Source organism: Dermochelys coriacea, chromosome 3 (genome assembly GCF_009764565.3).
Source record: "Dermochelys coriacea isolate rDerCor1 chromosome 3, rDerCor1.pri.v4, whole genome shotgun sequence".
Lineage (NCBI taxonomy): Eukaryota > Metazoa > Chordata > Testudines > Dermochelyidae > Dermochelys > Dermochelys coriacea.
In genome coordinates this window covers 148,443,882-148,456,602 of record NC_050070.1, presented here as the reverse complement: position 1 = coordinate 148,456,602, position 12,721 = coordinate 148,443,882, and the positions used below count along the sequence as shown (strand labels likewise).

Below are 12,721 nucleotides of genomic sequence, written 5' to 3'. Positions count from 1 at the left end.
TTACCTGTTCTGTTCATTCCTTCTGAAGAACCTGGGACTGGCCATTGTCAGATGACAGGATACTGAGCTAGATGGACCACTGGTCTGACCCAGCAAGGCTGTTCTTATGTTTGGTTCACCAACATTCAGAGGAAAATAAAAACACTGTCCCATTCAGTATTAGTATATGATTTTGCATTGTATCTGGTGTGTGGATTTGACCCTAAGCAGTAATTTTTGGAGAATTCATTTACTTAGCTGCTGCTCCGGATGAAGGTTTGATAAAGATATCACTTAGAAATGGGGAGTACTTTTGGACCAGAGACTTGCTAGGATTATTACTGGATCACTATGAAAACCCTGGTAGCTAAAGATGGATCCAAAAGACATGGTCTTGTGCCAGAAGTGCAAGGTTATGCATTTCAGAAAGCTATCATGACAAGATCGTAGGATAACATGGAGATAGACTTCCATGTGTGTTGAGCTGGCAGATGTCTCCTGGATATAGAGCAACTATAAGTGATCCTAGGGTTACCATCCAGAATCTTGCTTTCCACAACCATTTATTTAGTCACTTCACATCAGTGATCCCTCTGATACCGTCTATGAATTTTGGATTATAAAGACTATGAAGTATACACTGGCGTACATTTATTCTGACGGAACTGGTTCTACTGCTCTCAGCTCCAGGAGGTGAGCTCCCATTTTCAATATTACTTGTGCTATACCATACCATGACACCGGTGAGTGTATTAAAACGGATGAGGTGGAGCCTTGTGTGCCAGCCAGTTGTAATGGCCAGGCTGCATTATGCACTTCTGAGTTTGTGTGGAGACTTACTGCTAAAATATTCTGCTCTCTGATCTGATATTGGGCTTACGGCGCATAACTAATGTGAGCGGAAATATTTTTGGGAGAAGGCTAATGTTAACTCTACCTGATTCATAAACGTCAATTCTACTATTTCTCTCTAGAATAGGTTGTGTCCCTTCATTACTATTTCAGATTGGTGCAGGAATGGAAGAACATCTGTGCCTGTTAGGTGCCTCAGTCTCATTTCAGGATCATAAAGGAAGGGAGAGGAAGGAAGACTAAACAGATTTTCTTGACCATCGTCTCCACTTTTGTTTCCTTCCATAGAACAGAAAACCCATGAACATATAGTTCAACTTTAATTTGGTCCCTTTGTGTGTATGCATGATGATGCAAGTCTGACTACATGATCACATACTAATTTTCTTCACACAGGATGCCTGCCTCATTCAAAGCACAGAATGGACAGTACTCAGGGAATTAATTGGGACTGTGTAGTGAATGAGTTAGATACTCCCCTCACCTACCTCACTTGTTCAAAGTTGGAAGGTGTGTAGTAAATACAGCCAGGGATTAGAGAAAGGATGCTTTTGTGGTTACAGTAGTTGAATGCCACCCCGAAAAACTGCATTTTATCCACACCTCTATCATAGCATTCCTGTGTGATGCTGGATAAGTCACTTCAAACTTTTTACAGATGGTCCTTAACTGTGTGTGACTCATTTTCTATTCGCCAAATTTGGGATACCTGGGCATGATTTGTGGGAGTGCTGAGCTCTCACAATTGCAAATTAAGTCAATGGGAGCTGTGCTTTGAACATATTAACTACTATAAAATACTAAATTTTCTGAAAATTCCGGCTCTAGGCCCTTTGGCTTTAATCTCACTGTGCCTCACTTCCCCATCTGTAAAATGGAGATAAAAATAGCACTTTACCCTATCGAAAAGTTAGGAAGATGAATTCACTAAGGTTTGTGAACCACTTATTGAAGAATGAAAACCACGTAATGAATAATTCTGCATTCAATGTAGGGTTGGATGGTGTGGAGTATATAAGACAGAGGCACACATTGACTAGTGAGGATAAAAATATTGAACAGCTATGCATTGACCATCTTGAGCACTGAATGAGGTAGGAATCCTGTGAAAAAATAGTATGAGATCATGTAATTAAAGACTGCATCATAATACAGATACACAAGCAGCCCAAATTAAAGGCTACGTGGACAACTTAACTTTTCCGTGCCTGACTTTGCAATCTTTACATTCTGTTAAAGTAATTTATTTTTAAATGTAGCAAAGTCTTTTAAGGTTATCACAGGGCACTGAAATATGTAAGCAGCAGTAGTTTAGCAAGGACTTTCACATTACTTTTGCGATTCACCTGAATTCAAGTTCTCAAGAATTCATTTTAAAGAGCTACAGGACATTAGATTAAGAAAGATGTGTGATGCTACCCCAGCAACAAGACTTTCATAGTTACTCGGTCACTGGAGCTTACTGCAGCTAAGTCAGTCACTAACCAGAAGCTAAGCTTACCTCTGACTGGTTGGGACTAGAGTTGGGCACTCTTGGGGCATGGTGGCTCAGAGCAGATAGACAAGCAAGTATAAGATGCACTGCCCCAATTTCCAGTGCCATGCGTCTAAGGAGTACTCCATCATCAGTAGTCAATGGTGTAGTGCTGAACAAACTGCGCAGCACATGAAATGGAAGAGTTGGAAGCACATTAGCCGAAGGGGACTGCAGGATATGACCTAGGTTGAGAAAGTATAAAAACATTAAATATTTCCTTTTAATGGTTCAGCACATAATCTTCATCTTTGCAATGATTTATTGAAAATATCCAGCTATATTTCTGACAATATTAAGTCTTCAGTGGAATGTATTATTTTATGCCAGGCTTCTTTTTAGTCAAAATTCTGGTGGGAAATATGGGCAAGAGATATGAACTGGTTTCCTTTATGGACTAGGCTGAGACCAATAAATGCATATAATTTGTGATTAAAAACAAGATTTAAACCCTTATCTCCAAGGGTGAAAAGCTAGTTTATTAACAACTCTCTCACTGTGCTAAATTACATACTTGGTCATATTTTTGATTGTAAGATTGGATTACTCTAAAGTTTAGAGAAAGTTTATACAAACAGCTGCCCTACCAGGAAGAAAAACCTCTCCACTTTAAAAATATGTTGATAAATGCTAGGATAAACTTTGCTGTGACACAAACTGTAATGCCGTTCATGAGGTGAGTACACAATGAAACATGTAGCGATTCAATACATTTTCACTTCAGGACATTAAAACTAAAATTATGTTTTACTAGATACCCATTGTTTGAGTTTTGTACTATAATTTTATTTTTTAAAGTTAGCCCTATTTTATCAGGGGTGGAGAAGAGGAGAATGATCTGTAAAATCATAGTGTAACAATATTCTTGCCTGTTAACGCAATGTACGTAGTTAAAGCTGTCCAATTTTATGTACTTTTCTGCCCTATTTGACTCAAAATATTTCAAAAGAAAAAAGCAGACAGACTGTTTACAAGAATGAGACACACACTGCTAGCTCAAGTCTTGGAAATATTTTAAATATCTAACTGTACAATAACTTTGTTTCCTCTATGTAATAAGTAACTTGTGACTTTGTTAATAAGTAGATTTATTCACAGTAAAGTGATTCTTGAGAATTTTACTTTAAAAAAAGTCACAAAATACACGAACTTATCACAACATCTAACTTTTTTAAATTTTATTTATTTATTTATTTTTAGGAACAAAACAGACTGTTGTCAAAAAGGTGGTTTTATTACTCCATAAGAGCAAGAAGTCCCATGACTGCTGTCTATATGACAAAAATATAAAGTATTTATTCTCATTTTCTATAGGCTCCCAAACTCTATACATCAGCCAAGCCACAAGGGGATGGTAGAAAAACCAACTGAGAGAACATTGATACACTATTTGCCTCAGAGGTGTATTGAATGGTAATTATTTTGGGCCATATCAGGGATTTGTAGATGCAGATCTTTATATTATGTAAAAGAAGCAGGCTAAGCATGAGATTTGGATGGTCCTTCAGTCAGTTTACTACCCAAATCTGAAGGAAAATACCCAGATATCAAATTTCATTTATTTGGCTCACTTTGTCTCCCACAGTGAACACAATCTTACTGAAAAAGCAACACAAAATTAAGAGGCAAACAAAAGCCAAAGTTCATGGGACTAGCTGAGCAAATTGGGAAGTTTATTGCCCCTCTCTCTTTTGGTTTTTCCAGAGGTTCTAAACTAGGATGGATGTTCTAGGGAGCACAGATACTCCCTTAGGGCATTTAACCAATTTATGAATGGAGGAACAGGTTCTTGTTTTGATACTAGAGATATCTAGTGGCTTAGCCTTTGCAAAGGGATAAATGTCTGGTTAATTAAACATGGAAGGACCATGTCTCCCTCAGAAAAAAGGTGGCCAAGGTATTTGAGCTGAGAAATTTGTTTTCATCAGGCTACCAGTGGGTGAAGGAGATCCAGAAAAAACATTTGCTACCTCTTCTATTGATGGTCTTAAGGCCAATTTTATTAGGACTGACCACATCCATTATGTTCCCAAAACAAAACAAAACAAAACAAAACAAAAACCCTCACTGGTCTGGCCCTACACAAAATGCATATAGAGTTTAAGTCCAGAATGGCCCATTAGATCATTATTATACCTTTAGATAATCTAGTCTGACCGTCTGTATATCACAGGCCCTTAAATTTTACCCAGTTCCTCCTGTGTTATGCTTTAGCCAAACAAAAGTTATTGGGCTCATCTTTTAGAAAGGCACTCAGTCTTGCTATACAGAATTCAAAAGATGGAGAACCTACCATTTCCATTGGTAGTATGTTCCAATGGTTAATCACCCTCAAAGTTAAAATGTTAAAAGTGTGCCTCATTTCCAATTTCAGAGTAGTAGCCGTGTTAGTCTGTATTCGCAAAAAGAAAAAGTAGTACTTGTGGCACCTTAGAGACTAACAAATTTATTTGAGCATAAGCTTTGGTGAGCTACAGCTCACTTCATCGGATGCATTCAGTGGAAAATACAGTGGGGAGATGAATTATATACACAGAGAACATGAAACAAAGGGTGTTATCATACACACTGTCAGGAGAGTGATCACTTAAGATGAGCTATTACCCTTGGGGGGGGAGCAGGAGGGGAAGAGGAAGAACACCTTTTGTAGTGATAATCAAGGCGGTCCATTTCCAGCAGTTGACAAGAATGTCTGAGGAACAGTGGGGGGAGGGGGAATAACATGGGGAAATAGTTTTACTTTGTGTAATGACACATCCACTCCCAGTCTCTATTCAAGCTAATTGTATCCAGTTTGCAAATTAATTCCAATTCAGCAGTCTCTCGTTGGAGTCTGTTTTTGAAGTTTTTTTTTTTTTTTGGTTGAAGAATAGCCACTCTTAGGTCTGTAATCGAGTGACCAGAGAGATTGAAGTGTTCTCCGACTGGTTTTTGAATGTTATAATTCTTAACATCTGATTTGTGTCCATTTATTCTTTTACGTAGAGACTGTCCAGTTTGACCAGTGTACATGGCAGAGAGGCATTGCTGGCACATGATGGCATATATCACATTGGTACCCCCACCCTGCTGATAATAGCTCATCTTAAGTGATCACTCTCCTTACCGTGTGTATGCTAACACCCACTGTTTCATGTTTTCTGTGTATATAAATCATCTCCCCACTGTATTTTCCACTGAATGAATCCAATGAAGTAAGCTGTAGCTCACGAAAGCTTATGCTCAAATAAATTTGTTAGTCTCTAAGGTGCCACAAGTACTACTTTTATTTTCAATTTGAATGCATCAGGCTTCAGCTCCAGCCATTGGTTTTTATTATGCATGTCTCAGCTAGACAAAGCCCTTTTAGTATCCAGTATTTTCTCCCTGTGAAAGTATTTACACATTGTAATCAGGTCACCTCTCAATTTTATTTCTCAAAAAGAAAAGGAGTACTTGTGGCACCTTAGAGACTAACAAATTTATTAGAGCATAAGCTTTCGTGAGCTACAGCTCACTTCATCGGATGCATGCTCTATTATTATGCTCTTATAAATTTGTTAGTCTCTAAGGTGCCACAAGTACTCCTTTTCTTTTTGCAAATACAGACTAACACGGCTGCTACTATGAAACCAATCTTATTTCTGATAAACTAAACAGACTGACCTCCAATTCTCTCACTGTAAGGCATTTTCTCCAGGCCTTGAATCATTTTTGTCTCTCTTCTGCCTCCTCTCTGATTTTTCAACATCCTTTTTCAAGTGTGGACACCAGAACTGTATGCAGTATTGGTCTCACCAACACTGCATAGAAGTAAAAATCACTTCTCTAACCTACTCACTATTCCCCCGTTTATACGTCCAAGCATTGCATTAGTTCTTTATGCTACAGAAATGTACTGGGAGCTCATGCTGAGCTGCTTGTCCACTCTGACCCCAAATTCTTTTCAGAGCTACTCCTTTCCAAGATAGAGCCCTCCAGTCTGTAGTATGGCCTGAATTCCTTGCTCCTAGACATATAAAACTTTGCATTTGTCTGTATAAAAAATGCCTTTTTTTTTTTTTTAAATGGGCCCAGTTTACGAAGTGCTCCAGATTGCTGTGTCTGACTGACTGGTCTTCATCATTATATACCATTTTGCCAATATTTGTGTTATCCACAAAGGTTAATTAGCGGTTATTTTATATTTACTTCCAGATCATGGATGAAAATGTTGAGTAGTATTGGGCCTGGTACTGATCCTCATGGAACCCCACTAGAAACATCCTCATTCGATGATGATTCCCTATGACAACTATTTTAAAATCTGTCAGCCAGTTTCTAAATTTTCTTATATGATCCAGGATGTGGGTAAGATTGAGTTCTTCACAAACTACACAAAGCAATTCCAACCTCCTTCTAAAGCAGGGGTGGGCAAACTACGGCCCGGGACCACATTCGGCCCTTCAGACATTTTAATCCAGCCCTCAAGCACCCACTGGGGAGCAGAGTCTGGGGTATGGCCTGCTCCGGCGCTTCAGTCAGGGAGCAGGGTCTGGGGGCTTGCCCTGCTCAGCTCCTGGAAGCAGTGGCATGTCCCTACTCCGGCTCCTACATGTAGGGGCAGCCAAGGGGCTCTGCATGCTGCCCCCGCCCCAAGTGCCATCCCCACAGCTACCATTGGAACCACGGCCAATGGGAGCTGCAGGGGCAGTGCCTGTGGACAGGGTAGCATGCAGAGCTGCCTGGCTGCAACTCCGCATAGAAGCCGGAGGGGGGACATGATGCCTTTTCTGGGAGCTGCTTGAGATAAGTGCCACCCTGAGCCTGCACCTGACCCCCTCCCATGCCCCAACCCCCTGCCCCAGCCCTGATCCCCCTCCTGCCATCTGAACCCCTTGGTCCCAGCCTGGAGCACCCTCTTGCACCCCAAACTCTCATCCCCAGAACCCGCACCCCTAGCTGGAGCCCTCATGCCCCCCCCTTCAGTCCGGAGCCCCTTTCCACACACACTGAAGTCCTCTTTTCTGGACCCACCATAGAACCCACCCCCCCAGTTGCAGCCCTCACCCCCTTCTGCACACCAACCCCCAATTTTGTGAGCATTCATGGCCCATCATACCATTTGCATACCCAGGGGTGGCCCTCGGGCCAAAAAGTTTGCCCACCCGTTCTAAAGCATCACATTGTAAATACACTTAAATGTAAGTTAAAACAATTTAGCAGTGTTTTACAAATAAATGTAGTAGTTACAGTACATACTTCCTTCGCCATCATCTGTAACCCCCAACACCAATCTAAGCAGACACTGGGCATGTTTCCTCTCTTTTAACAGCACCTCTGCATAGCCAGGGAGACGAAGAAATAATCCAAAGGCAGCCAAAGAATGAGCTGGTATGGGAGACATAGTTTGCACGGCTGATTTGATTGGTGGAGGCTCTGCAGCAATTGTTTCTGGGGCTTCGTAAACTAGTTCTCCTGATTGCTCAATGGTAACCCATTCAAACTGATCACTGTCCTTCTGCTTCTCTTGTGTAGTGGATGTAACTACTGGAGCACTCACCTTCAAAAACAACAACAAAGTTAACACAGTCCTTGGAAGTAGTCATCATTTAGAGTCAATTCTTGCAGCACACAATTTCATTCCAGTCGGGTGAAAATAAGCCGGTACGGTGTACCGGTAAAAAGTGGCTGCCAGTACCAGCCTGTATCCAGCTGACTTTAAAGCGCTGCCACAGCAGCGCTTTAACGTCACTGACCCTTTTGTACCCCCCTGTTGGCGGCCCTGCCCTACTGTGGCAAAGGACCTTGCTTAAAGTGCTGCCATGGCAGCGCTTTAATGTTGTTGCCCCTTTTGCCCCTGCCCCCCCAGCCACCGATTGAGGGGGGAGAGCAAAAGGAGCAGCTGCCCCGGGGCCGGTGATCTAAAAGGGCCTGGAGCTCTGGCCACCGATGCGCAGATCACCTGCAGCATGAAGATGAAACATGACAAAAAAATTCAACAGTTCATATTATTTGGATAAACTGATGTGATATAATTAAAGCCTCAAGTTTATTTTTATGCCACAATTTGCTAACACATACTTATGAATCTTGTTCATGTTCTTTCCTAGTTACCTGTTTTGTGAAAATCCACAACATTCAAATGGGAAAGACAGAATTATGTTAGAAGGCACGATATTTCTTCTCATCAACCCACAGAATTTATTACCATAACAATTTATCAGAGAGAAGCTGTTCAAACACCAGTTCAAAAAAGGAAATGAACTGGCTTTATTTAAACTCTTAAAACAAGACAACCACAATACAATGGGGAATTTTCCCCCCATTTCCTTGTTTGTACTGAGACCAGATCACGAGCAGCTGAGCCAACTATATTACAGGTGGCAATAAATCAATATTCACACAAAGTAGAATGTCTCAATGGTAGTGAAAGGTCAGGTCATTTTATGGCCACACACAGTAGCCAAGAGAAATTTATAAATTAAGCAGTAAAATACTAAAAGCAATCATTCTCCACTGTCCAAAAGGCTCTGCAAAGTGCTGAAAGCACCCAATACCTAAAAAGGGGTGCCAGCACTTTGCAGAATCAGGCCTTGGGAAGCCGTAGCAAACATATTTCAAAGCATCATTAGGATAGAGCTAGCATGTTTCCATGTACAAACTTAAAATTTTCAAGAGCACTAATTACATGAAAAGAGAAAACGTTAGTATGAAGACAAAGCAACATACTTCATTTGGAAGTCTGTTTGTATGAACAAAAATATAAAAGAAATGTGAGGTGCATATTTCCGTTCCTCTACTTGCAAAGATGGGAAGATGCCACCTCTTTAGGGGTAGAGTTAACATAGTTTAAGTGCCTTATTTAAGCAAAGCCTTAACTCTGCATTTCATGGGTTTCAATTTTATTTATTGATTTATTTATTTTAAAACACTAACATTCTTAAAAGGTAACTCATGCTCAAACCCCTAATTTGTGCCTGCAACTGTAACTTTACCTAAAAATTTGTTTGGAAAGTTGCTTAGAGAGTTTGTGTTTTTTTGTGGTGGGGGAGGGGTTTTGTTTGTATATTTGTTTTTAATGGTTCCAAATTTTTCCTGTTCCTGTAAAACCCATGAGTCTACAAATGGAGAGACCTGATTCAGCAGACAACAGAAGGCTGCAATGGAAGGTCTGCCTCCTTGGTAAGCCTGCTGAAAAATTGCCTGATAACCACAGTTCTCAAACACCATCCTGACTGTGTAACCTGATGCTGCAGGTTTGTAAAAATGGAGTTCCACTTCTGAAATCTCTATAGGTCTGCAGAGTAGCAGCCTTGTTAGTCTGTATTTGCAAAAAGAAAAGGAGTACCGGTGGCACCTTAGAGACTAACAAATTTATTAGAGCATAAGCTTTCGTGAGCTACAGCTCACTTCAGCGGATGCATTTGGTGGAAAAAACAGAGGAGAGATTGATATACACACACACAGAGAACATGAAACAATGGGTTTATCATACACACTGTAAGGAGAGTGATCACTTAAGATAAGCCATCACCAGCAGCAGGGGGGGGGAAAGGAGGAAAACCTTTCATGGTGACAAGCAAGGTAGGCTAATTCCAGCAGTTAACAAGAATATCAGAGGAACAGTGGGGGGTGGGGTGGGGGGGAGAAATACCATGGGGAAATAGTTTTACTTTGTGTAATGACTCATCCATTCCCAGTCTCTATTCAAGCCTAAGTTAATTGTATCCAGTTTGCAAATTAATTCCAATTCAGCAGTCTCTCGTTGGAGTCTGTTTTTGAAGCTTTTTTGTTGAAGGATAGCCACTCTTAGGTCTGTGATCGAGTGACCAGAGAGATTGAAGTGTTCTCCAACTGGTTTTTGAATGTTATAATTCTTGACGTCTGATTTGTGTCCATTCATTCTTTTACGTAGAGACTGTCCAGTTTGGCCAATGTACATGGCAGAGGGGCATTGCTGGCACATGATGGCATATATCACATTGGTAGATGCGCAGGTGAACGAGCCTCTGATAGTGTGGCTGATGTGATTAGGCCCTATGATGGTATCCCCTGAATAGATATGTGGACAGAGTTGGCAATGGGCTTTGTTGCAAGGATAGGTTCCTGGGTTAGTGGTTCTGTTGTGTGGTGTGTGGTTGCTGGTGAGTATTTGCTTCAGATTGGGGGCTGTCTGTAAGCAAGGACTGGTCTGTCTCCCAAGATCTGTGAGAGTGATGGTTCGTCCTTCAGGATAGGTTGTAGATCCTTGATGATGCGTTGGAGAGGTTTTAGTTGGGGGCTGAAGGTGATGGCTAGTGGCGTTCTGTTGTTTTCTTTGTTGGGCCTGTCCTGTAGTAGGTCAGACTTAGAACAACGCTTCCTCAGCTCTCGTCCCCTAATGCCCCTACTCTACTTGCGCTACATTGATGACATCTTCATCATCTGGACCCATGGAAAAGAAGCTCTTGAGGAATTCCACCATGATTTCAACAATTTCCATCCCACCATCAACCTCAGCCTGGACCAGTCCACACAAGAGATCCACTTCCTGGACACTACGGTGCTAATAAGCGATGGTCACATAAACACCACCCTATATCGGAAACCTACTGACCGCTATTCCTACCTACATGCCTCTAGCTTTCATCCAGATCATACCACTCGATCCATTGTCTACAGCCAAGCGCTACGATATAACCGCATTTGCTCCAACCCCTCAGACAGAGACAAACACCTACAAGATCTCTATCATGCATTCCTACAACTACCATACCCACCTGCTGAAGTGAAGAAACAGATTGACAGAGCCAGAAGAGTACCCAGAAGTCACCTACTACAGAACAGGCCCAACAAAGAAAACAACAGAACGCCATTAGCCATCACCTTCAGCCCCCAACTAAAACCTCTCCAACGATCATCAAGGATCTACAACCTATCCTGAAGGACGAGCCATCGCTCTCTCAGATCTTGGGAGACAGGCCAGTCCTTGCTTACAGTCAGCCCCCCAATCTGAAGCAAATACTCACCAGCAACCACACACCACACAAGAGAACCACTAACCCAGGAACCTATCCTTGCAACAAAGCCCGTTGCCAACTCTGTCCACATATCTATTCAGGGGATACCATCATAGGGCCTAATCACATCAGCCACACAATCACAGGCTCGTTCACCTGCGCATCTACCAATGTGATATATGCCATCATGTGCCAGCAATGCCCCTCTGCCATGTACATTGACCAAACTGGACAGTCTCTACGCAAAAGAATGAATGGACACAAATCAGACGTCAAGAATTATAACATTCAAAAACCAGTTAGAGAACACTTCAATCTCTCTGGTCACTCGATCACAGATCTTAGAGTGGCTATACTTCAACAAAAAAGCTTCAAAAACAGACTCCAACGAGAGACTGCTGAATTGGAATTAATTTGCAAACTGGATACAATTAACTTAGGCTTGAATAGAGACTGGGAATGGATGAGTCATTACACAAAGTAAAACTATTTCCCCATGGTATTTCTCCCTCCCACCCCACCCCCCACTGTTCCTCTGATATTCTTGTTAACTGCTGGAATTAGCCTACCTTGCTTGTCATCATGAAAGGTTTTCCTCCTTTCCCCCCCCTGCTGCTGGTGATGGCTTATCTTAAGTGATCACTCTCCTTACAGTGTGTATGATAAACCCATTGTTTCATGTTCTCTGTGTGTGTGTGTATATAAATCTCTCCTCTGTTTTTTCCACCAAATGCATCCGATGAAGTGAGCTGTAGCTCACGAAAGCTTATGCTCTAATAAATTTGTTAGTCTCTAAGGTGCCACAAGTACTCCTTTTCTTATAGGTCTGCAGAATCATGACTCTTTGCCTATAGAGCCTAGAAGACAAGGCTCTGGTTCTGCATCAACTTCCTGAAGTCTGAAAGGCTTTATTAGGCTCCCCAGGAATCCTTCCACATTTTTAGAAGGCTCATCTCAGCCCTAAGGGAGGCAAAAGAGGCTCTTCAGTGATTAAAGTCTTATTTAGGATCATAGGGGGAAAGGCAGGGTAGTCAGAATAGCCTTAATTAACTTAAAACTCATAGGGATGGTGTGCCTCCAACAAGCACAAGGCTCAGCAGTGTACTGCCAAAACATTCATAAGCCAGAAGATCTATACAAGCACATATATGCATATACAGCACAAATCTCTAGTTTCAATCCTGCACCCATTGTAGTCAATGGCAAAAGTTCCACTGACTTCAGTGGTGGCACGATTGGGCCCCTCTGTTACACCAGCAACTATTTAAATTCTAGTTTTAGACAATACGGGCCCAGATTCATGCCTCCTATAACTACTGTGGACGTAGAAGCTTCTTGCTGTAGCTTACAATATCTTCTTATTGAAATTCTGAAGTACAGCTATTTGGAAGGAAGA

At 41.6% G+C, this 12,721-nt stretch overlaps 1 protein-coding gene across 1 annotated transcript in view; it reads right to left on the bottom strand.

The window, feature by feature from the left end:
• The window catches only part of BIRC6 (baculoviral IAP repeat containing 6), a 342,876-nt gene that overhangs the window by 104,831 nt on the left and 225,324 nt on the right, over positions 1 to 12,721 (bottom strand). Inside the window, 2 exon segments of the mRNA XM_038394017.2 lie at positions 2,333 to 2,550; positions 7,586 to 7,886. Of these exon segments, the coding sequence (XP_038249945.2) occupies positions 2,333 to 2,550; positions 7,586 to 7,886 (519 nt within the window).